This window comes from Oncorhynchus nerka, linkage group LG15 (genome assembly GCF_034236695.1).
Source record: "Oncorhynchus nerka isolate Pitt River linkage group LG15, Oner_Uvic_2.0, whole genome shotgun sequence".
Taxonomy (NCBI): domain Eukaryota; kingdom Metazoa; phylum Chordata; class Actinopteri; order Salmoniformes; family Salmonidae; genus Oncorhynchus; species Oncorhynchus nerka.
The window spans coordinates 99,779,175-99,801,635 of NC_088410.1; the positions used below are offsets into that span (position 1 = coordinate 99,779,175).

At 41.9% G+C, this 22,461-nt stretch overlaps 1 protein-coding gene across 1 annotated transcript in view; it reads right to left on the reverse strand.

Moving 5' to 3' along the window:
• The window catches only part of LOC115120214 (metabotropic glutamate receptor 7-like), a 398,512-nt gene that overhangs the window by 135,393 nt on the left and 240,658 nt on the right, over nt 1-22,461 (reverse strand). Inside the window, exon 6 of the mRNA XM_065000748.1 lies at nt 5,117-5,317. Within this exon, the coding sequence (XP_064856820.1) occupies nt 5,117-5,317 (201 nt within the window). The remainder of the gene's footprint in view (nt 1-5,116; nt 5,318-22,461) is intronic.

The following is a 22,461-nucleotide window of genomic DNA, read 5'->3' on the forward strand; positions in this document are numbered from 1 at the left end:
ACCCTGTACCTGCCTGCCTGACCACTCTGCCTGTCCCTAAGCCTGCCTGACCACTCTGCCTGAATGCACCAATTTGTAAGTCGCTCTGGATAAGAGCGTCTGCTAAATGACTTAAATGTAAATGTAAATGTGACCACTCTGCCTGTCCCTAAGCCTGCCTGCCGACCTGTACCATATATACACAGTACCAGTCAAAAGTTTTAGAACACCTACTCATTCAAGGGTTTTTCTTTATTTTTACTACTTTCTCCCTTGTAGAATAATAGTTCAGACATCAACACTATGAAATAACACAACACGTCTTCACTATTATTCAACAATGTAGAAAATAGTCCAAATAAAACCCTTCAATGAGTAGGTGTGTCTAAACATTTGACTGGTACTGTATCTCGCCTCGTTATATGAAAACAAATGTGAGAGTTAATAGATGATGTGTAGGGAGCTTTATAAGATGCCTACAAAGCCAATTAGCACCTTGCAGAGTCGGCTAATTGCGTAGCCGTTTCTTCCCAGAGGAAAATATTAGCAGGTTATGAAAATAGGATCATTGGAAGAGAAATTGAGCTACAAAATATTCAGAGGTCTTTGTGTCCTTCTTTTTTATTCCTCGTGCTACAACCTCATACAAGGTGTTTTATTCCTCGTGCTACAACCTCATACAAGGTGTTTTAATGTGTTTTATTCCTCGTGCTACAGCCTCATACAAGGTGTTTTAATGTGTTTTATTCCTCATGCTACAACCTCATACAAGGTGTTTTATTCCTCGTGCTACAGCCTCATACAAGGTGTTTTATTCCTCGTGCTACAGCCTCATACAAGGTGTTTTATTCCTCGTGCTACAACCTCATACAAGGTGTTTTATTCCTCGTGCTACAACCTCATACAAGGTGTTTTATTCCTCGTGCTACAACCTCATACAAGGTGTTTTAATGTGTTTTATTCCTCGTGCTACAACCTCATACAAGGTGTTTTATTCCTCGTGCTACAACCTCATACAAGGTGTTTTAATGTGTTTTATTCCTCGTGCTACAGCCTCATACAAGGTGTTTTAATGTGTTTTATTCCTCATGCTACAACCTCATACAAGGTGTTTTATTCCTCGTGCTACAACCTCATACAAGGTGTTTTATTCCTCGTGCTACAACCTCATACAAGGTGTTTTTATGTGTTTTATTCCTCATGCTACAGCCTCATACAAGGTGTTTTATTCCTCGTGCTACAACCTCATACAAGGTGTTTTATTCCTCGTGCTACAACCTCATACAAGGTGTTTTATTCCTCGTGCTACAACCTCATACAAGGTGTTTTATTCCTCGTGCTACAGCCTCATACAAGGTGTTTTATTCCTCGTGCTACAGCCTCATACAAGGTGTTTTATTCCTCGTGCTACAACCTCATACAAGGTGTTTTATTCCTCATGCTACAACCTCATACAAGGTGTTTTATTCCTCGTGCTACAGCCTCATACAAGGTGTTTTATTCCTCGTGCTACAACCTCATACAAGGTGTTTTAATGTGTTTTATTCCTCGTGCTACAGCCTCATACAAGGTGTTTTATTCCTCGTGCTACAACCTCATACAAGGTGTTTGTAAAGTGTTTTATTCCTCGTGCTACAACCTCATACAAGGTGTTTGTAAAGTGTTTTATTCCTCGTGCTACAACCTCATACAAGGTGTTTTATTCCTCGTGCTACAACCTCATACAAGGTGTTTGTAAAGTGTTTTATTCCTCGTGCTACAACCTCATACAAGGTGTTTTATTCCTCATGCTACAACCTCATACAAGGTGTTTTATTCCTCGTGCTACAACCTCATACAAGGTGTTTTAATGTGTTTTATTCCTCGTGCTACAACCTCATACAAGGTGTTTTATTCCTCGTGCTACAACCTCATACAAGGTGTTTTTAAAGTGTTTTCAATGTTTTGCCATTCAATACTTCTGAAGAGGATCTATGTCTTCCCTGTGTTTTGACATTAAAGGACTCTGTTTTTGTTAAATCGCTTTTGGGTCCTCACTCACCTGCACAACATTGACGTCTGTGTAATAGAGGACATTGTTTTTCTCAAATTATAAACATGGTCTTTTCTCTACCTCCACTAAATCCAATCAATTCCTAAAACGTTTTTTTTCTCCTCATATTGTGCCTCAGAGTCTTTGTCTGTGTCTGAAATGGCATACTATTCCCTAGATAGTGCTCATCTTTTGATCAGAGCCCTATAGGGAACAGCCATTTAGAACACAGCTTCCCTCTGTGGCCTTGTCTCTTCCACACAGTCAATAAGATATCCTGTGTAAACTTGCTTTGGATGTTGCATTCTCCAGGACGAGGGGGGAGCTATGAGCAGCAAACACCATTATCATGTCTTACGCATTTACCTTAGCTGCTGCCTGAATAACTCCGCAAACAAACCAGAACTGTGTTGCCTGTCAATTAGGCTTCTCTTTTACTTCCTACTGTGTACAAAAGAGCCCTTTATATACTTTCTCCTTGTAAACACTGTTATGACATCACTTCCTACAGTGTGAACATTGTCGGTTATGACATCACTTCCTACAGTGTGAACATGGTCTCTTATGACATCACTTCCTACAGTGTGAATATGGTCTGTTATGACATCACTTCCTACAGTGTGAACATGGTCTGTTATGACATCACTTCCTACAGTGTGAACATGGTCTGTTATGACATCACTTCCTACAGTGTGAACATGGTCTGTTATGACATCACTTCCTACAGTGTGAACATGGTCTGTTATGACATCACTTCCTACAGTGTGAACATGGTCTGTTATGACATCACTTCCTACAGTGTGAACATGGTCTGTTATGACATCACTTCCTACAGTGCGAACAAGGTCTGTTATGACATCACTTCCTACAGTGCGAACAAGGTCTGTTATGACATCACTTCCTACAGTGTGAACATGGTCTGTTATGACATCACTTCCTACAGTGTGAACATGGTCTGTTATGACATCACTTCCTACAGTGTGAACATGGTCTGTTATGACATCACTTCCTACAGTGTGAACATGGTCTGTTATGAGATCACTTCCTACAGTGTCAACATGGTCTGTTATGACATCACTTCCTACAGTGTCAACATGGTCTCTTATGACATCACTTCCTACAGTGTGAACATGGTCTGTTATGACATCACTTCCTACAGTGTGAACATGGTCCGGTATTTGTTTGTATACTTCACAAATGAAAGACATTGTTGCAGCCCTATCTCTGGCAGCAGTAGATTTATTTAACTAATATTGACGTCTAAATATCGGACCAACAGTTCTGCTAAATATCGGACCAACAGTTCTGCTAAATATCAGACCAACAATTCTGATAAATATCAGACCAACAGTTCTGATAAATATCAGACCAACAGTTCGGCTAAATATCAGACCAACAGTTCTGATAAATATCAGACCAACAGTTCTGATAAATATCAGACCGACAGTTCTGATAAATATCAGACCGACAGTTCGGCTAAATATCAGACCAACAGTTCTGATAAATATCAGACCAACAGTTCGGCTAAATATCAGACCAACAGTTCTGATAAATATCAGACCAACAGTTCGGCTAAATATCGGACCAACAGTTCTGATAAATATCGGACCAACAGTTCTGATAAATATCAGACCAACAGTTCGGCTAAATATCGGACCAACAGTTCTGCTAAATATCAGACCAACAGTTCTGCTAAATATCAGACCAACAGTTCTGATTAATATCAGACCAACAGTTCTGCTAAATATCGGACCAACAGTTCGGCTAAATATCGGACCAACAGTTCTGATAAATATCAGACCAACAGTTCTGCTAAATATCAGACCAACAGTTCTGCTAAATATCAGACCAACAGTTCTGATAAATATCGGACCAACAGTTCTGTTAAATGTCAGACCAACAGTTCTGATAAATATCAGACCAACAGTTCTGATAAATATCGGACCAACAGTTCTGTTAAATATCAGACCAACAGTTCTGATAAATATCAGACCAACAGTTCGGCTAAATATCGGACCAACAGTTCTGTTAAATATCAGACCAACAGTTCGGCTAAATATCGGACCAACAGTTCTGATAAATATCAGACCAACAGTTCGGCTAAATATCGGACCAACAGTTCGGCTAAATATCGGACCAACAGTTCGGCTAAATATCGGACCAACAGTTCTGATAAATATCGGACCAACAGTTCTGATAAATATCGGACCAACAGTTCGGCTAAATATCGGACCAACAGTTCGGCTAAATATCGGACCAACAATTCGGCTAAATATCGGACCAACAGTTCGGCTAAATATCGGACCAACAGTTCGGCTAAATATCGGACCAACAGTTCGGCTAAATATCGGACCAACAGTTCTGATAAATATCAGACCAACAGTTCTGATAAATATCAGACCAACAGTTCTGATAAATATCAGACCAACAGTTCTGATAAATATCGGACCAACAGTTCTGATAAATATCAGACCAACAGTTCTGATAAATATCAGACCAACAGTTCTGATAAATATCAGACCAACAGTTCGGCTAAATATCGGACCAACAGTTCGGCTAAATATCGGACCAACAGTTCGGCTAAATATCGGACCAACAGTTCGGCTAAATATCGGACCAACAGTTCTGATAAATATCGGACCAACAGTTCGGCTAAATATCGGACCAACAGTTCGGCTAAATATCGGACCAACAGTTCGGCTAAATATCGGACCAACAGTTCGGCTAAATATCGGACCAACAGTTCGGCTAAATATCAGACCAACAGTTCGGCTAAATATCGGACCAACAGTTCGGCTAAATATCAGACCAACAGTTCTGATAAATATCGGACCAACAGTTCTGATAAATATCAGACCAACAGTTCTGATAAATATCAGACCAACAGTTCTGATAAATATCGGACCAACAGTTCTGATAAATATCAGACCAACAGTTCTGATAAATATCAGACCAACAGTTCTGATAAATATCAGACCAACAGTTCGGCTAAAAAGTTTACCAACACTTCGCCTAAATATTTCCCCAATAGTTGAGTCTAAAGAGACTAAAGAGACTCATCAGGCTGTGGAAAAGAGGTGTTCATCACATCGTAACTATACTTACCATTGAACGTGACACTGCGAATGTACTTGAGCAGTTTTTTGCCCCCGGCCAAGTCCATATCGGGACAGATCCCAGAGACGTCGGGACACAGGTCTCTCTGCATGTTGTGAAGGGCGTGGGCCATGGCGTACACAGCATCGATCACAAACTGAACCTTCCCCTCTTGCTCGTACTTAGAGTCCGTCCCAATCCGCTCTTGGCCTGCGGATGAAAAGAGGACAATATTCAGGACATGTTTTGGGTAAACACTATAATATTCCTATGCATTTGCATTAATGAGGTGACCTTTTACATTTAGGACAATAACTCACTAACATTACATTCCACAGACATGGGTTACCTTGCAACGATGCAAACCTTATTTGCTCAGTTCTTTGATAAATGAAAGGAATAACAATGTGTTGGTTTTTAATAACTTCAAAAGAGAGACAAGAGGAAACCCGGTTAATATGACTAACAAGAGCAAGGTACTGATACATTCTTACAGGGTATTATAATGCTTTCGTGGATTTACACCTCATCTTTAGATCTGCTGTCTATATGGAGAGCCTTCACAGTTAGATTCACAGTTAGATCCATGCTGTTTTCATCACGATGATAGAGTGGACCTGTTGAAATAGACGTGGATTTACACCTCATCTTTAGATCTGCTGTCTATATGGAGAGCCTTCATAGTTAGATTCACAGTTAGATTCATGCTGTTTTCATCACGATGATAGAGTGGACCTGTTGAAATAGACGTGGATTTACACCTCATCTTTAAATCTGCAGTCTATATGGAGAGCCTTCACAGTTAGATTCACAGTTAGATTCACAGTTAGATTCACAGTTAGATTCACAGATAGATTCACAGTTAGATTCACAGTTAGATTCACAGTTAGATCCATGCTGTTTTCATCACGATGATAGAGTGGACCCATTGAATTAGACGCAGTTTAATAGCCACTTTATTTCCCACGGTTACTGTTCAATCACCTTGGTTAATGTGGGAGAACTATATGAAAGGGCAACAACAACAAACAAACAAAAACCAAGCCATTGTGTTTTTACCTTCACATTCTCCTGAAATCAACATCTCCTATTGCATTGCCTGTCAGGGAATGTAATACTACTTTTTGTTGGTTTTCCATTGACACATTTTTTGAGAAATAGTACATTGCATTTACATTGAATATGTCACAGGCAGACATTTTGTTTTTACCGGCGACTATGCTAATCTGATGATGATGATGATGATGATTATAATCAAAACAACAATTGGAAGAGTATATTTCCTTCTTTATGAGTGTTCTTTTCCTTCTTTCAGATGACTGACTGACATTCTATTCTGACAATATGCTAATTTCCCACGTCATGTTGATTACATCACATGTTTACAGGATTTCTGACAGGCTTGATAATCAGACCTGTTGTGTTACATCATCATCTTACAAGACCATGAAGAGCAAGGGTCATTACATTTACTTTTATATATATATATTTATTTTTTACCTCCCCAATCCCGTGGTATCCAATTGCTAGAAGCTACTATCTTGTCTCATTGCTGCAACTCCCGTACGGACTCGGGAGAGGCGAAGGTCGAGAGCCATGCGACCTCTGAAAACACAACCCATCCAAGCCGCACTGCTTCTTGACACAATGCCCATCCAACACGGAAGCCAGCCGCACCAATGTGTCGGAGGAAACACTGTACACCTGGCGACCTGGTTAGCGTGCACTGCGCCCGGCCCGCCACAGGAGTCACTAGTGCGCGATGAGACAAGGACATCCCTGCCGGCCAAACACTCCCTAACCTGAACGACGCTGGGCCAATTGTGCGCCGCCCCGTGTGCCTCCCGGTTGCGACAGAGCCTGGGCTCGAACCCAGAATCTCAGCTTTAGACCACTGAGACCCGGGAGGCCTGGTCATTCCATTCATGATGAACATTATAGATATCTATTTTCGACTGGAGCAAAAGTATAATTTCGTTGTCAGTTTTAATTGATACTTTTCTGATTTATTCTCTGGTTTATCATGTTTTACTTTTACACATTCATCTGCATAACCCAAAATGATTGAATTTTAATTAATGAATAACTTTAATGAAGTAACCATTTAGAAAAAGAAAACGAGGAAGCCGCTGTAACTATGGTTTCCGTCCAACCTTTTTATGTATTTATATTTTTAATGTCGGATTAAAAATTTCACGGTGGAAAACCAAACATTTATCAGTAAACTAAATGTTGAGAAAGCAGAAGACGCCAGATGAGGTGGGATCTTTTTGGGTCGCAGATACAGACAGGCATACAGACAGACAGACAGGCATACAGACAGACAGACAGGCATACAGACAGACAGACAGACAGACAGACAGACAGACAGACAGGCAGACAGACAGACAGACAGGCAGACAGACAGACAGACAGACAGACAGACAGACAGACAGACAGACAGACAGACAGACAGACAGACAGACAGACAGACAGACAGACAGACAGACAGACAGACATACAGGCATACAGACAGGCATACAGACAGACAGGCATACAGACAGGCATACAGAAAGACAGACAGACAGAAAGACAGACAGACAGACAGACAGACAGACAGACAGACAGACAGACAGACAGACAGACAGACAGACAGACAGACAGACAGACAGACAGACAGACAGACAGACAGACAGTAGATGTTTTAGGGTAAAATGTACTATGGGAGAAATGTCTGTGCTCAAATATTGATATAATAACCATCGAATGGAAGTAAACTTGGAGTCATGCAATGACACGTCCCTCCCTCCTCAGGAAACCGTTTATTAGGCTACACACATTTTTTTTTTTTTTTTTACTGTTTATTTAACTAGGCAAGTCAGTGAAGAACAAATTCTTATTTACAATGTTCGCGACGCCCTATGGGTCTCACGGTTGGTTGTAGAATCGAACCAGGGTGTCTGCAGTACTGCCCAAAGCACTTAGACCGCTGCGCCTCTCGGGAGCCCGAGTGGGATAAAAAATGATGAACTTCACAGGGTCTAAAGGTCATGACGCTCCTTTCAATAAATATCCACGGCTTTATTTTGGTGACTTGATCATCGACAAATAAAAAGAATTGTAGGCTATACTGTAGGCTATACTGTAGGCTATACTGTAGGCTATACTGTAGGCTATACTGTAGGCTATACTGTAGGCTATACTGTAGGCTATACTGTAGGCTATACTGTAGGCTATACTGTAGGCTATACTGTAGGCTATACCCTACTATACCCGCACAGTATCTGCAAGCTGTTAGCGAGATACCTGCCAATATCAGAGTGGAAACACTCACTATTATAACGCCATTTTTTGTTGTTGTGAGAAAAACCATCAATAGAGTTGAATACGCAAAGGAAACCCATTTTACGTCAGCACATGGGAATTGAACTGCGGGAGAAAAAAAAAAGTATTTTTATGTGCACTACGTCATCACACACACACACACACATTATCTGCCTTTTGTCCACAACTGGTATATTTGATGGAGACACATTTCTGATGGGAAAAAATGTACATGTTGGTTTTATGCAGATTTTAGAAGGTGAAAATCTGTCGCCATGGAAACCTTCAGCTTCTGGAGAGGGTGAACGTTCAGTTCATGAGCCTTTCTCCAAAATATGGCATTGCCAAAATTTACAATTCCAGAGAAAAATTTAGAATACAAACAACAGAGTCAGAAAAGAAGCTGAAATGGTTGCCCTGGGCTGGAATTGTATTAAGCATTGGATTTGTATTGGCACACACACACACACACACACACACACACACACACACACACATACATACATACATACACATACATACATACACACGCGCGCGCGCACACACACACACACACACACACAGACACACACACACACACACACACAAACACACACACAGACACACACACAGACACACTCACACACCTACTGTATGTGGCCATGCACACAGCTACAGATGTAGGATATTAATTTGATCATTTGCAAGAGAACTTTCCTGCACCCCCCAAACAATTAACAATTGCAGTTTAAAAGGGATTCTAAAGTTTTGTAATTTGCACTTTGAAATCCCAGATTGATGGCACCTGGAGAGGACGGGACTCGTGGAAATAGAATTAGAATTATTGGAATTAGAATTATTGGAATTAGAATTAGTGGAATTAGAATTATTGGAATTAGAATTATTGGAATTAGAATTAGTGGAATTCAAATTAGTGGAATTAGAATTAGTGGAATTAGAATTAGTGGAATTAGAATTAGTGGAATTAGAATTAGTGGAATTAGAATCGAATACCTCAAACACATGCTTTCAATGCGTTTAATCCATTTAACCCTTTCCAGACATTATTAAAAGCCTCCACTGATTGACAATTCAGACTTGATTTACACTTTTGAAAAATGTACATTAATTATTAGCAACATAATAATTCACATGTCCTGTTGCTGCAGGATTATATTTCGGCTGGAGAAAACTGTAAGTGTTGTGGGATAAGCTACGGACCCTGAACACAATTGCATTTTATCAAGGGCAAAGACACTGTGACGACAACAGTGGCACAACATTCCACAGGCCACAATCAACCTACTAATCGACATTATGCAAAGGAGATGTGTCCTGCTGCATGAGGCCAATGGTGATCACACCAGATACTGACTGGTTTCCTGATCCACGACCCCTACCTTAAAAAAAAGATAAGCATATCTGTAATCCCAGTCATATGAAAGGGGCCTAATGAATTCATTTCAATTGACTGATTTTGTTCAATGAACTGTAAAATCAGTAAAATCTTAGAAATAGTTGCATGTTGCATTTACATTTTTGTTCTCTATATATGGGTTATAAGTCAAATAACTGTTTAGAACCTTTTTCTGGTGTGTACCCTACCAAACACATAGATACATGATAATTATATAACCTATCAAACAAACTAATTTCACATTAGACAAGGGGCATTGAATTCTCTGTCACGCTTCCTCTGCTCCCTCAGGACTGTATTTCTCTCTTTCTGTGCCTCCGTTTCTCTCTCTCTCTCTCTCTCTCTCTCTCTCTCTCTCTCTCTCTCTCTCTCTCTCTCTCTCTCTCTCTCTTCTTTCCTCCCCTCTCTCTCTCTCTGTCTCCCTCTCCCCCTCTCCCTCTCTCTCTCCCTCTCTCTCTCTCTTCCTCCCTCTCTCTCTCTCTCTCTCTCTCTCTCTCTTCCTCCCCTCTCTCTCTCTCTCTCTCTCTCTCTCACATCTCTTTCTCCCTCCTCTCTCTCCCTCCTCTCTCTCTCCCTCCTCTCTCTCCCTCCTCTCCCCTCTCTCTCTTTCTCTCTGTCTCTCTTCCTCCCCTCTCTCTCTCCCTCACCTCTCTCTCACTCACATCTCTATCTCCATCCTCTCTCTCTCCCTCTGCTCTCTTTCTCCGTCCCCTCGCTCCCTCTCTCTTTTGTGCCTCTTTCTCTTTTCTCTCTGTGCCTGCAGCCCCCCTCTCTCACACACACACACACACACACACACACACACACACACACACTGCATCACGGTAGCGTAGTCTACATCAGAGTAGAATATATTCGGTGCTGTTGAATGTTCACATGGATCCTGTGAGGACATGAAGGATGTATAGAAGGATGTGGGAGACTTGGATGAGGTCAAATGGGGTCAAAAGCCGCAGTTCTCCACCACTCCATATTCTCCTGGAACCCAATCACTAAGCAATATGGTAACCTTTCATTTTCAGATCATACATTGTGGGCGAGGTGCTACAATAAATCAGTTGTATAGCCCCTCAAACATGGTATAGTGGAATTGATGTTAAAATGTCAGCTGTTTAGCCTCTCAAACATGGTATAGTGGAATTGATGTTAAAATGTCAACTGTTTAGCCTCTCAAACATGGTATAGTGGAATTGATGTTAAAATGTCAGCTGTTTAGCCTCTCAAACATGGTATAGTGGAATTGATGTTAAAATGTCAGCTGTTTAGCCTCTCAAACATGGTATAGTGGAATTGATGTTAAAATGTCAGCTGTTTAGCCTCTCAAACATGGTATAGTGGTATTGGTCACATACATGTGATTAGCATATGTTATTGCGGGTGTAGCGAAATGCTTGTGCTTCTATGTACATATGAGATGGGAGATGCAATATTTACAATCAATTAAAGTGAATAAGACACCGTAGAATAGTATAGAGTACAGTTTGTACATATGAGATGGGTAATACAAGATACGGAGACATTATTAAAGTGGCTAGTGTTCCATTTCTAAATGTGGCCAGTGATTCCTAATCTATGTCTATAGGCAGACGCCTCTAATGTGCTAGTGATGGCTGTTTAGCAGTCTGATGACCTTGAGATGAGAGCTGTTTCGTAGTCTGATGGCCTTGAGGTAGAAGCTGTTTAACAGTCTGATGGCCTTGAGATAGAAGCTGTTTAGCAGTCTGATGGCCTTGAGATAGAAGCTGTTTTTAAGTCTCTCGGTCCCAGCTTTGATACACCTGTTGACCTCACCTTCTGGATGATAGCGGGGTGAACAAGCACTGGTAGATGATGTCATTGGTTATCTTTTTGGCCTTCCTATGGCATCGGATGCTGTAGGTGTCCAGGAGGGCGGTGAAGGAGGTAATGCGAAGGGCAGACCACACCACCCTCTGGAGAGCCCTGTGGTTGAGGGCGGTGAAGGTTGTCAGAGGTAATGCGAAGGGCAGACCACACCACCCTCTGGAGAGCCCTGTGGTTGAGGGCGGTACAGTTGCCGTACCAGGCAGTGATACAGCCCGACAGGATGCTCTCGCATCTGTATAGGTTTGTGAGGGTTTTAGGTGTTAAGCCAAATGTATTTAGCCTCCTGAGGTTGAGGTGCTGTTGCGCATTCTTCACCACACTGTCTGTGTGGGTGGACCATTTCAGATTGCCAGTGATGTGTACGACAAGGAACTTGCAGCTTTCCACCTTGTCCACTGCGGTCCCATTGATGTGGATAGGGGGGATGCTCCCTTTGCTGTTTTCTGAAGCCCACGATCATCTCCTTAGTTTTGTTGCCTACTACTGTTTTGTCGTCTTCAAACTTGACGATTGAGTTGGAGGCGTGCATGGCCACGCAGTCATGGATGAACAGGGAGTACAGGAGGGGGCTGAGCATGCACCCTTGAGGTGCCTCAGTGTTGAATATCAGTGAGGAGGTGTTGTTTCCTACCTACACCACCTGGGGGTCAGGAGGTCCAGGACGGGGTTCAGACCCAGCCCCTCCAGCTTGATGATGAGCACAGAGGGTACTATGGTGTTGAATGCTGAGCTGTCGTCAATTAAAAGCCTTCTTACATAGGTATGCCTCTTGTCCAGATGGGACAGGGCAGTGTGCATGGTGTGGTGGCGATTGCATCATCTGTGGATCTATTGGGGCGGTAAGCAAATTTAATTGGGTCTGGGGTGTCAGGTAAGGTGGAGGTGATATGATCCTTGACTTACCTCTCAAAGCACTTCATGATGACAGAGGTGAGTGCTATGGGGCGATAGTCATTTATTTCAATTTCCTTTGCTTTCTTAGGTACAGGGACAATGCTAGCCATCTTGAAGCATGTGGGGACATCAGACTGGGATAGGGTGAGACCGAATATATCTATATTATATCTATATTGTAAAGCTCTGAGGACGAGGCTAGGGATACCATCTGGGCCGGCAGCCTTGCGAGGGTTCACTCTTAAATGTCTTACTCACGTCGGCCACGGAGAAGGAGAGCCCACAGTCCCTGACAGTGGGCAACGTCGGTGGCACTGTATTATCCTCAAAGCTGACAAGGAAAGTATTTAGTTTGTCCGGAAGCAAGACGTTGGTGTCCGTGACATGGCTGGTTTTCCTTTTATAATCCGTGATTGTCTGTAGCCACATATGTCTTGTGTCTGAGCCGCTGAACTGGGACTCAACTTTGTCCCTATACTGACATTTAGTCTGCTTGGTTGTATTGCGGAGGGAACTACACTGTTTGTGTTCTTCCATATTTCCAGTCTTCTTGTCCTGGTTAAATGAGGTGGTTTACACTTTCAAATTTGCGTGAATGCTTCCATCTATCCACGTTTTCTGGTTGGGGTAGGTTTTAATCGTCACAGTGGGTACAACATCTCCAATGCACTTCCTAATAAACTCGTTCACTGTATCGCTATATAAAATCAATATTATTTTCTGAAGCTACTCTGTATAGTGGAGTTGATGTTAGTATGTCAGCTGTATAGCCTCTCAAACACGGTATTTAAACCTGATGTTAGTATGTCAGCTGTATAGCCTCTCAAACACGGTATTTAAACCTGATGTTAATATGTCAGCTGTATAGCCTCTCAAACACGGTATTTAAACCTGATGTTAGTATGTCAGCTGTTTAGCCTCTCAAACATGGTATTTAAACCTGATGTTAATATGTCAGCTGTTTAGCCTCTCAAACATGGTATTTAAACCTGATATTAATGTCAGCTGTATAGCCTCTCAAACACGGTATTTAAACCTGATGTTAGTATGTCAGCTGTATAGCCTCTCAATCACGGTATTTAAACCTGATGTTAATATGTCAGCTGTATAGCCTCTCAAACACGGTATTTAAACCTGATGTTAGTATGTCAGCTGTTTAGCCTCTCAAACATGGTATTTAAACCTGATGTTAATATGTCAGCTGTTTAGCCTCTCAAACATGGTATTTAAACCTGATATTAATGTCAGCTGTTTAGCCTCTCAAACACGGTATTTAAACCTGATGTTAGTATGTCAGCTGTATAGCCTCTCAAACACGGTATTTAAACCTGATGTTAGTATGTCAGCTGTTTAGCCTCTCAAACATGGTATTTAAACCTGATATTAATGTCAGCTGTTTAGCCTCTCAAACACGGTATTTAAACCTGATGTTAGTATGTCAGCTGTTTAGCCTCTCAAACATGGTATTTAAACCTGATGTTAATATGTCAGCTGTTTAGCCTCTCAAACATGGTATTTAAACCTGATAGTAATGTCAGCTGTATAGCCTCTCAAACACGGTATTTAAACCTGATGTTAGTATGTCAGCTGTATAGCCTCTCAAACACGGTATTTAAACCTGATGTTAATATGTCAGCTGTATAGCCTCTCAAACACGGTATTTAAACCTGATGTTAGTATGTCAGCTGTTTAGCCTCTCAAACATGGTATTTAAACCTGATGTTAATATGTCAGCTGTTTAGCCTCTCAAACATGGTATTTAAACCTGATATTAATGTCAGCTGTTTAGCCTCTCAAACACGGTATTTAAACCTGATGTTAGTATGTCAGCTGTATAGCCTCTCAAACACGGTATTTAAACCTGATGTTAGTATGTCAGCTGTTTAGCCTCTCAAACATGGTATTTAAACCTGATATTAATGTCAGCTGTTTAGCCTCTCAAACACGGTATTTAAACCTGATGTTAGTATGTCAGCTGTTTAGCCTCTCAAACATGGTATTTAAACCTGATGTTAATATGTCAGCTGTTTAGCCTCTCAAACATGGTATTTAAACCTGATAGTAATGTCAGCTGTATAGCCTCTCAAACACGGTATTTAAACCTGATGTTAGTATGTCAGCTGTATAGCCTCTCAAACACGGTATTTAAACCTGATGTTAATATGTCAGCTGTATAGCCTCTCAAACACGGTATTTAAACCTGATGTTAGTATGTCAGCTGTTTAGCCTCTCAAACATGGTATTTAAACCTGATGTTAATATGTCAGCTGTTTAGCCTCTCAAACATGGTATTTAAACCTGATATTAATGTCAGCTGTATAGCCTCTCAAACACGGTATTTAAACCTGATGTTAGTATGTCAGCTGTATAGCCTCTCAAACACGGTATTTAAACCTGATGTTAATATGTCAGCTGTATAGCCTCTCAAACACGGTATTTAAACCTGATGTTAGTATGTCAGCTGTTTAGCCTCTCAAACATGGTATTTAAACCTGATGTTAATATGTCAGCTGTTTAGCCTCTCAAACATGGTATTTAAACCTGATATTAATGTCAGCTGTTTAGCCTCTCAAACACAGTATTTAAACCTGATGTTAGTATGTCAGCTGTATAGCCTCTCAAACACGGTATTTAAACCTGATGTTAATATGTCAGCTGTATAGCCTCTCAAACACGGTATTTAAACCTGATGTTAGTATGTCAGCTGTTTAGCCTCTCAAACATGGTATTTAAACCTGATGTTAATATGTCAGCTGTTTAGCCTCTCAAACATGGTATTTAAACCTGATATTAATGTCAGCTGTATAGCCTCTCAAACACGGTATTTAAACCTGATGTTAGTATGTCAGCTGTATAGCCTCTCAAACACGGTATTTAAACCTGATGTTAATATGTCAGCTGTTTAGCCTCTCAAACATGGTATTTAAACCTGATGTTAATATGTCAGCTGTTTAGCCTCTCAAACATGGTATTTAAACCTGATATTAATGTCAGCTGTTTAGCCTCTCAAACACGGTATTTAAACCTGATGTTAATACCGTGTTGAGTGTCATTGCTGAAAAGTGCAGCTAGAAATTCCAATGCTACCAGATTCCTAATCTATGTCTATAGGTAGACGCCTCTAATGTGCTAGTGATGGCTGCTTAGCAGTCTGATGGCCTTGAGATAGAAGCTGTTTACCAGTCTGATGGCCTTGAGATAGAAGCTGTTTACCAGTCTGATGGCCTTGAGATAGAAGCTGTTTAACAATCTGATGGCCTTGAGATAGAAGCTGTTTACCAATCTGATGGCCTTGAGGTAGAAGCTGTTTAGCAGTCTGATGGCCTTGAGATAGAAGCTGTTTAGCAGTCTGATGACCTTGAGATGGAAGCTGTTTAGCAGTCTGATGGCCTTGAGATGGAAGCTGTTTAGCAGTCTGATGACCTTGAGATGGAAGCTGTTTAGCAGTCTGATGACCTTGAGATGGAAGCTGTTTAGCAGTCTGATGGCCTTGAGATAAAAGCTGTTTAGCAGTCTGATGACCTTGAGATAAAAGCTGTTTAGCAGTCTGATGGCCTTGAGATAAAAGCTGTTTAGCAGTCTGATGACCTTGAGATGGAAGCTGTTTAGCAGTCTGATGGCCTTGAGATAAAAGCTGTTTAGCAGTCTGATGACCTTGAGATAAAAGCTGTTTAGCAGTCTGATGGCCTTGAGATAGATTAGTTATTTTATCATAGAAAAATGCAAAGACCAAGAACAAATAAAAGACATTCGCGGCAGCTTCCCTGAATCAATGCATTGGAAGACATTGCTTAGAACATGGTGATAGGACAATTTTGTTTTCATATACGCTATGACAGTTCAGAGATACAGCTGTGTGATTGGTCATTGTAGAGGTTGCATTGGGAATGCAGTACCCGATTGTTTCAGTGCTGCTCGTAAAACCACCAAACAGAGTGTTTGGGTTAGCCATAATAGATATATTACCACTGTGGGGCAGCTGGGTACAAAAGCTTATTGATGGCCTCTCTTCTTTCTTCCCATGGCAGCGATAATCTTCTAGGCGGGAAATGTGAAGAGAAAAAAACAATGCAGAAGACAAAACCATCCCAAATGGAAATCTATTCCCGAAATAGTGCACTACTTTAGACCCGACGCTATTCCCTATATAGTACACTACTATAGACCAGAGCCCTATTCCCTATATAGTACACTACTATAGAACAGAGCCCTATTCCCTATATAGTACACTACTATAGACCAGAGCCCTATTCCCTATATAGTACACTACTATAGAACAGAGCCCTATTCCCTATATAGTACACTACTATAGACCAGAGCCCTATTCCCTATATAGTACACTACTATAGACCAGAGCCCTATTCCCTATATAGTGCACTACTTTAGACCAGAGGCCTATTCCCTATATAGTGCACTACTTTAGACCAGAGCCCTATTCCCTATATAGTGCACTACTTTAGACCAGAGCCCTATTCCCTATATAGTGCACTACTCTAGACCAGAGTCCTATTCCCTATATAGTGCACTACTATAGACCAGAGCCCTATTCCCTATATAGTACACTACTTTAGACCAGAGCCCTATTCCCTATATAGTGCACTACATTAGACCAGAACCCTATTCCCTATATAGTGCACTACTATAGACCAGAGCCCTATTCCCTATATAGTACACTAGTATAGACCAGAGCCCTATTCCCTATATAGTTCATTACTTTAGACAAGAGTCCTATTCCCTATATAGTGGTACTACTATAGACCAGAGCCCTATTCCCTATATAGTCCACTAGTTTAGACCAGAGTCCTATTCCCTATATAGTACACGACTTTAGACCAGAGTCCTATTCCCTATATAGTGCACTACTTTAGACCAGGGTCCTATTCCCTATATAGTTCACTACTTTAGACAATAGTCCTATTCCCTATATAGTCCACTAGTTTAGACCAGAGCCCTATTCCCTATTTGGTACACGACTTTAGACCAGAGCCCTATTCCCTATATAGTGCACTACGACCAGAGTCCTATTCCCTATATAGTGCACTACGACCAGAGTCCTATTCCCTATATAGTCCACTAGTTTAGACCAGAGCCCTATTCCCTATATAGTGCACTACTTTAGACCAGGGTCCTATTCCCTATATAGTTCATTACTTTAGACAAGAGTCCTATTCCCTATATAGTCCACTAGTTTAGACCAGAGCCCTATTCCCTATTTAGTCCACTAGTTTAGACCAGAGCCCTATTCCCTATATAGTACACGACTTTAGACCAGAGTCCTATTCCCTATATAGTGCACTACTTTAGACCAGGGTCCTATTCCCTATATAGTTCACTACTTTAGACAATAGTCCTATTCCCTATATAGTCCACTAGTTTAGACCAGAGCCCTATTCCCTATTTGGTACACGACTTTAGACCAGAGCCCTATTCCCTATATAGTGCACTACGACCAGAGTCCTATTCCCTATATAGTGCACTACGACCAGAGTCCTATTCCCTATATAGTCCACTAGTTTAGACCAGAGCCCTATTCCCTATATAGTGCACTACGGTCAGAGTCCTATTCCCTAGATAGTGCACTACGCCCAGAGTACTATTCCCTATATAGTCCACTAGTTTAGACCAGAGTCCTATTCCCTAGATAGTGCACTATGACCAGAGTCCTATTCCCTATATAGTGCACTACGACCAGAGTACTATTCCCTATATAGTGCACTACGACCAGAGTCCTATTCCCTATATAGTGCACTACTACCAGAGTCCTATTCCCTATATAGTGCACTACGACCAGAGTACTATTCCCTATATAGTGCACTACGACCAGAGTACTATTCCCTATATAGTGCACTACGACCAGAGTCCTATTCCCTAGATAGTGCACTACGACCAGAGTCCTATTCCCTAGATAGTGCACTACGACCAGAGTCCTATTCCCTAGATAATGCACTACGACCAGAGTCCTATTCCCTAGATGGTGCACTACGACCAGAGTCCTATTCCCTAGATGGTGCACTACGACCAGAGTCCTATTCCCTAGATAGTGCACTACGACCAGAGTCCTATTCCCTAGATAGTGCACTACGACCAGAGTCCTATTCCCTATATAGTGCACTACGACCAGAGTACTATTCCCTATATAGTGCACTACGACCAGAGTCCTATTCCCTATATAGTGCACTACGACCAGAGTCCTATTCCCTATATAGTGCACTACGACCAGAGTACTATTCCCTATATAGTGCACTACGACCAGAGTCCTATTCCCTAGATAGTGCACTACGACCAGAGTCCTATTCCCTAGATAGTGCACTACGACCAGAGTCCTATTCCCTAGATAGTGCACTACGACCAGAGTCCTATTCCCTAGATAGTGCACTACGATCAGAGTCCTATAGGGAAAAAGCTGCCATTTAAGAAGCAGCCAGTAAAAGTTTGGCCTGGGTTGAGTGAACCTTGGGGGGGCGGCACAAGGAGAGGACGGCATCGTCTTATAAATCCCATCCTAATCATCTCATTATGTCTCGTTAAAGAGAGACATGGCGCTAGCAGCTAACGAGCCAAGCGTGTTATAACCCAACAGAGAGGTGGGGGGTTGGTACTTAATGTAGGGCAGGACATGAAAATAACAGCTCAGGTATATTAGTAATATAAGGGCTAGCCTTTCCCACCTGGTGGTCCCCTGACTGACTGTATAGTTTCCTTTCAAATCAAACGGATGACCCCAATCTCCTCTCCCTAACCGGTAACACCAGACCAGACTCTCCACTCTCTCCCCATATTCTCACTCCCTCCCAAACCTCCCAATAATACACCTCATCCCCTCCTGCCATCCTACCGCATATCTCCCCTCCATCACTCTCTCCCTCCTTCCCTATCAGGAACCCAGGACCTCTACTGCACTGCATTACAATGTTATCCTTAACAGCAGCATAAGCTTCCCCTAATGTCATCCAATCATGTCCCTTGATGTGCAAATGTATGTGTAAATTAGCCTGGTAGATAGTAGAAACATCTGAGATGCACTTCCTAACCTCCTGCCAAATGTATGACCATATTAGAGACACATATTTCCCTGAAAATTACACAGACCCACAAAGAATGTGAAAACAAATGTTGATAAACTCCCATGTCTTTTGCATATTTATTGGGTGAAATACCACAGTGTGCCATCAGCAAGATAACTTGTATAGCTTTATTTAACTAGGCAAGTCAGTTAAGAACAAATTCTTATTTTCAATGACGGCCTAGGAACAGTGAACTGCCTGTTCAGGGGCAGAAAGACAGATTTATACCTTGTCAGCTCGGGGATTTGAACTTACAACCTTTCGGTTACTAGTCCAACGCTCTAACCACTAGGCTACGCTGCCGCCTCTACACTCTAACCACTAGGCTACCTGCCTCCTCTACACTCTAACCACTAGGCTACCCTGCCACCTCTACACTCTAACCACTAGGCTACCCTGCCACCCCTACACTCTAACCACTAGGCTACCCTGCCGCCCCTACACTCTAACCACTAGGCTACCTGCCACCTCTACACTCTAACCACTAGGCTACCCTGCCGCCCCTACACTCTAACCACTAGGCTACCCTGCCGCCCCTACACTCTAACCACTAGGCTACCTGCCACCTCTACACTCTAACCACTAGGCTACCCTGCCGCCTCTACACTCTAACCACTAGGCTACCTGCCACCTCTACACTCTAACCACTAGGCTACCTGCCACCTCTACACTCTAACCACTAGGCTACCTGCCTCTACACTCTAACCACTAGGCTACCCTGCCGCCCCTACACTCTAACCACTAGGCTACCCTGCCACCTCTACACTCTAACCACTAGGCTACCCTGCCGCCCCTACACTCTAACCACTAGGCTACCCTGCCGCCTCTACACTCTAACCACTAGGCTACCTGCCTCCTCTACACTCTAACCACTAGGCTACCTGCCACCTCTACACTCTAACCACTAGGCTACCCTGCCGCCCCTACACTCTAACCACTAGGCTACCCTGTTTGGTACAGGTTCATTGAGGTAATATGTGCAGTGCATTCAGAAAGTATTCAGACTTATTTCTCCACATGTTATGTTTACAGCCTTATTCTACGATTAAATAAAACAATTTCCTCATCAATCTACAAACAATAACCCATAATGAACAAGTAAAAACTAGTTTTTTAGAAACTTGTGCAAATGTATTAAACATAAAAAGCAGAAATACTGTATTTACATAAATATTTAGACCCTTCACTATGAGACTGGAAATTGAACTCGGGTGCATCCTGTTTCTATTGATCATCCTTGAGATGTTTCTACAACTTAATTGGAGTCCACCTGTGGTAAATGTACTTGATTGGACAGGATTTGGAAAGGCACACACCTGTATATTTAAGGTCCTACAGTTGACAGTGCATGCAAGAGCAAAAACCAAGCCATGAGGTTGAAGGAATTGTCTGTAGAGATGTGAGACAGGATTGTGTTGAGGCACAGATCTGGGGAAGGGGACCAAAAAATATCTGCAGTATTGAAAGTCCCGGAGAACACAGTGGTCTCCATCATTCTTAAACGGAAGAAATTTGGAACCACCAAGATTTGTCCTAGAGCCTGCCGCCCAGCCAAACTGAGCAATTGGGGGAGAATGGCCTTGGTCAGGAAGATGACCAAGTACCGGATGGTCACACTGACAGAGCTCCAGAGTTCCTCTGTGGACATGGGAGAACCTTCCAGAATGTCAATCACAGAAGCCACTCCTCAGTAAATGGAACATGACAAGCTGCTCTCAGACCAGGAGAAACAAGATTCTCTGGACTGATGAAACCCAGAATGAACTCATGCATCACATCTGGAGGAAGCCTGGCACCATCCCTACGCAGGAGTGGCTTTGGGACAAGTCTCTGAATGTCCTTGAGTGGCCCAGCCAGAGCCCAGACTTTAACTCTATCTAACATCCCTGGAGAGACCTGAAAATAGCTGTGCAGCGACGCTGTGCAGCGATGCTCCCCATGAAACCTGACAGAGTTTGAGACAATCTGCAGAGAATAATGGGAGAAACTCCACAAACACAGGTGTGCCAAGCTTCTGGTTGGGATATGTACAGTACCAGTCAAAAGTTTGGACACACCTAGTCATTCAAGGGTATTTGATAACATTTACTATTTTCTACACTGTACAACAATAGTGAAGACATCAAAACTATGAAATTACTATATTACTATACTATATTACTATATTAAATTATTATTATTGGAATAATTTAGTAACCAACATTTTTTTAAACAAATGAAAATATATTTTATATTTGAGATTCTTCAAAGCAGCTACCCTTTTCCTTGATGACAGCTTTTCCCACTCTTGCTGTTCTCTCAACCAGCTTCACATGGAATACTTTTCCAACAGCCTTGAAGGACTTCCCACATAAGATGAGCACTTGTTGGCTGCTTTTCCTTCACTCTGCGGTCCAACACATCCCAAACCATCTCAACTGGGTCGGGTTGTGGGGGATTGTGGAGCCCAGGTCATCTGATGCAGCACTACATCACTCTCAAATAGCCCTTACACAGCCTGGAGGCGTGTTTTGGGTCATTGTCCTGTTGAAAAACAAATGCTAGTCCCATATGATTCCATATGTGTTATTGTATAGTTTTGATGTCTTCACTATTATTCTACAATGTAGAAAAGGGTAAAAATAAAGTAAAACCCTTGAATAAGTAGGTGTGGCCAAACTTGTGACTTTTAATGTATTAATACTGTATCCACATTTCCCGGACTCCGACATTGCTCATCCTAATATTTCTATATGTCTTAATACCATACTTTTACTACTTAGATTTGTGTGTATTGTTCTGTATTGTTAGATATTAGTGCACTGTTGGAGCCAGGAACACAAGCATTTCACTAGACCGGCAATAGCATCTGC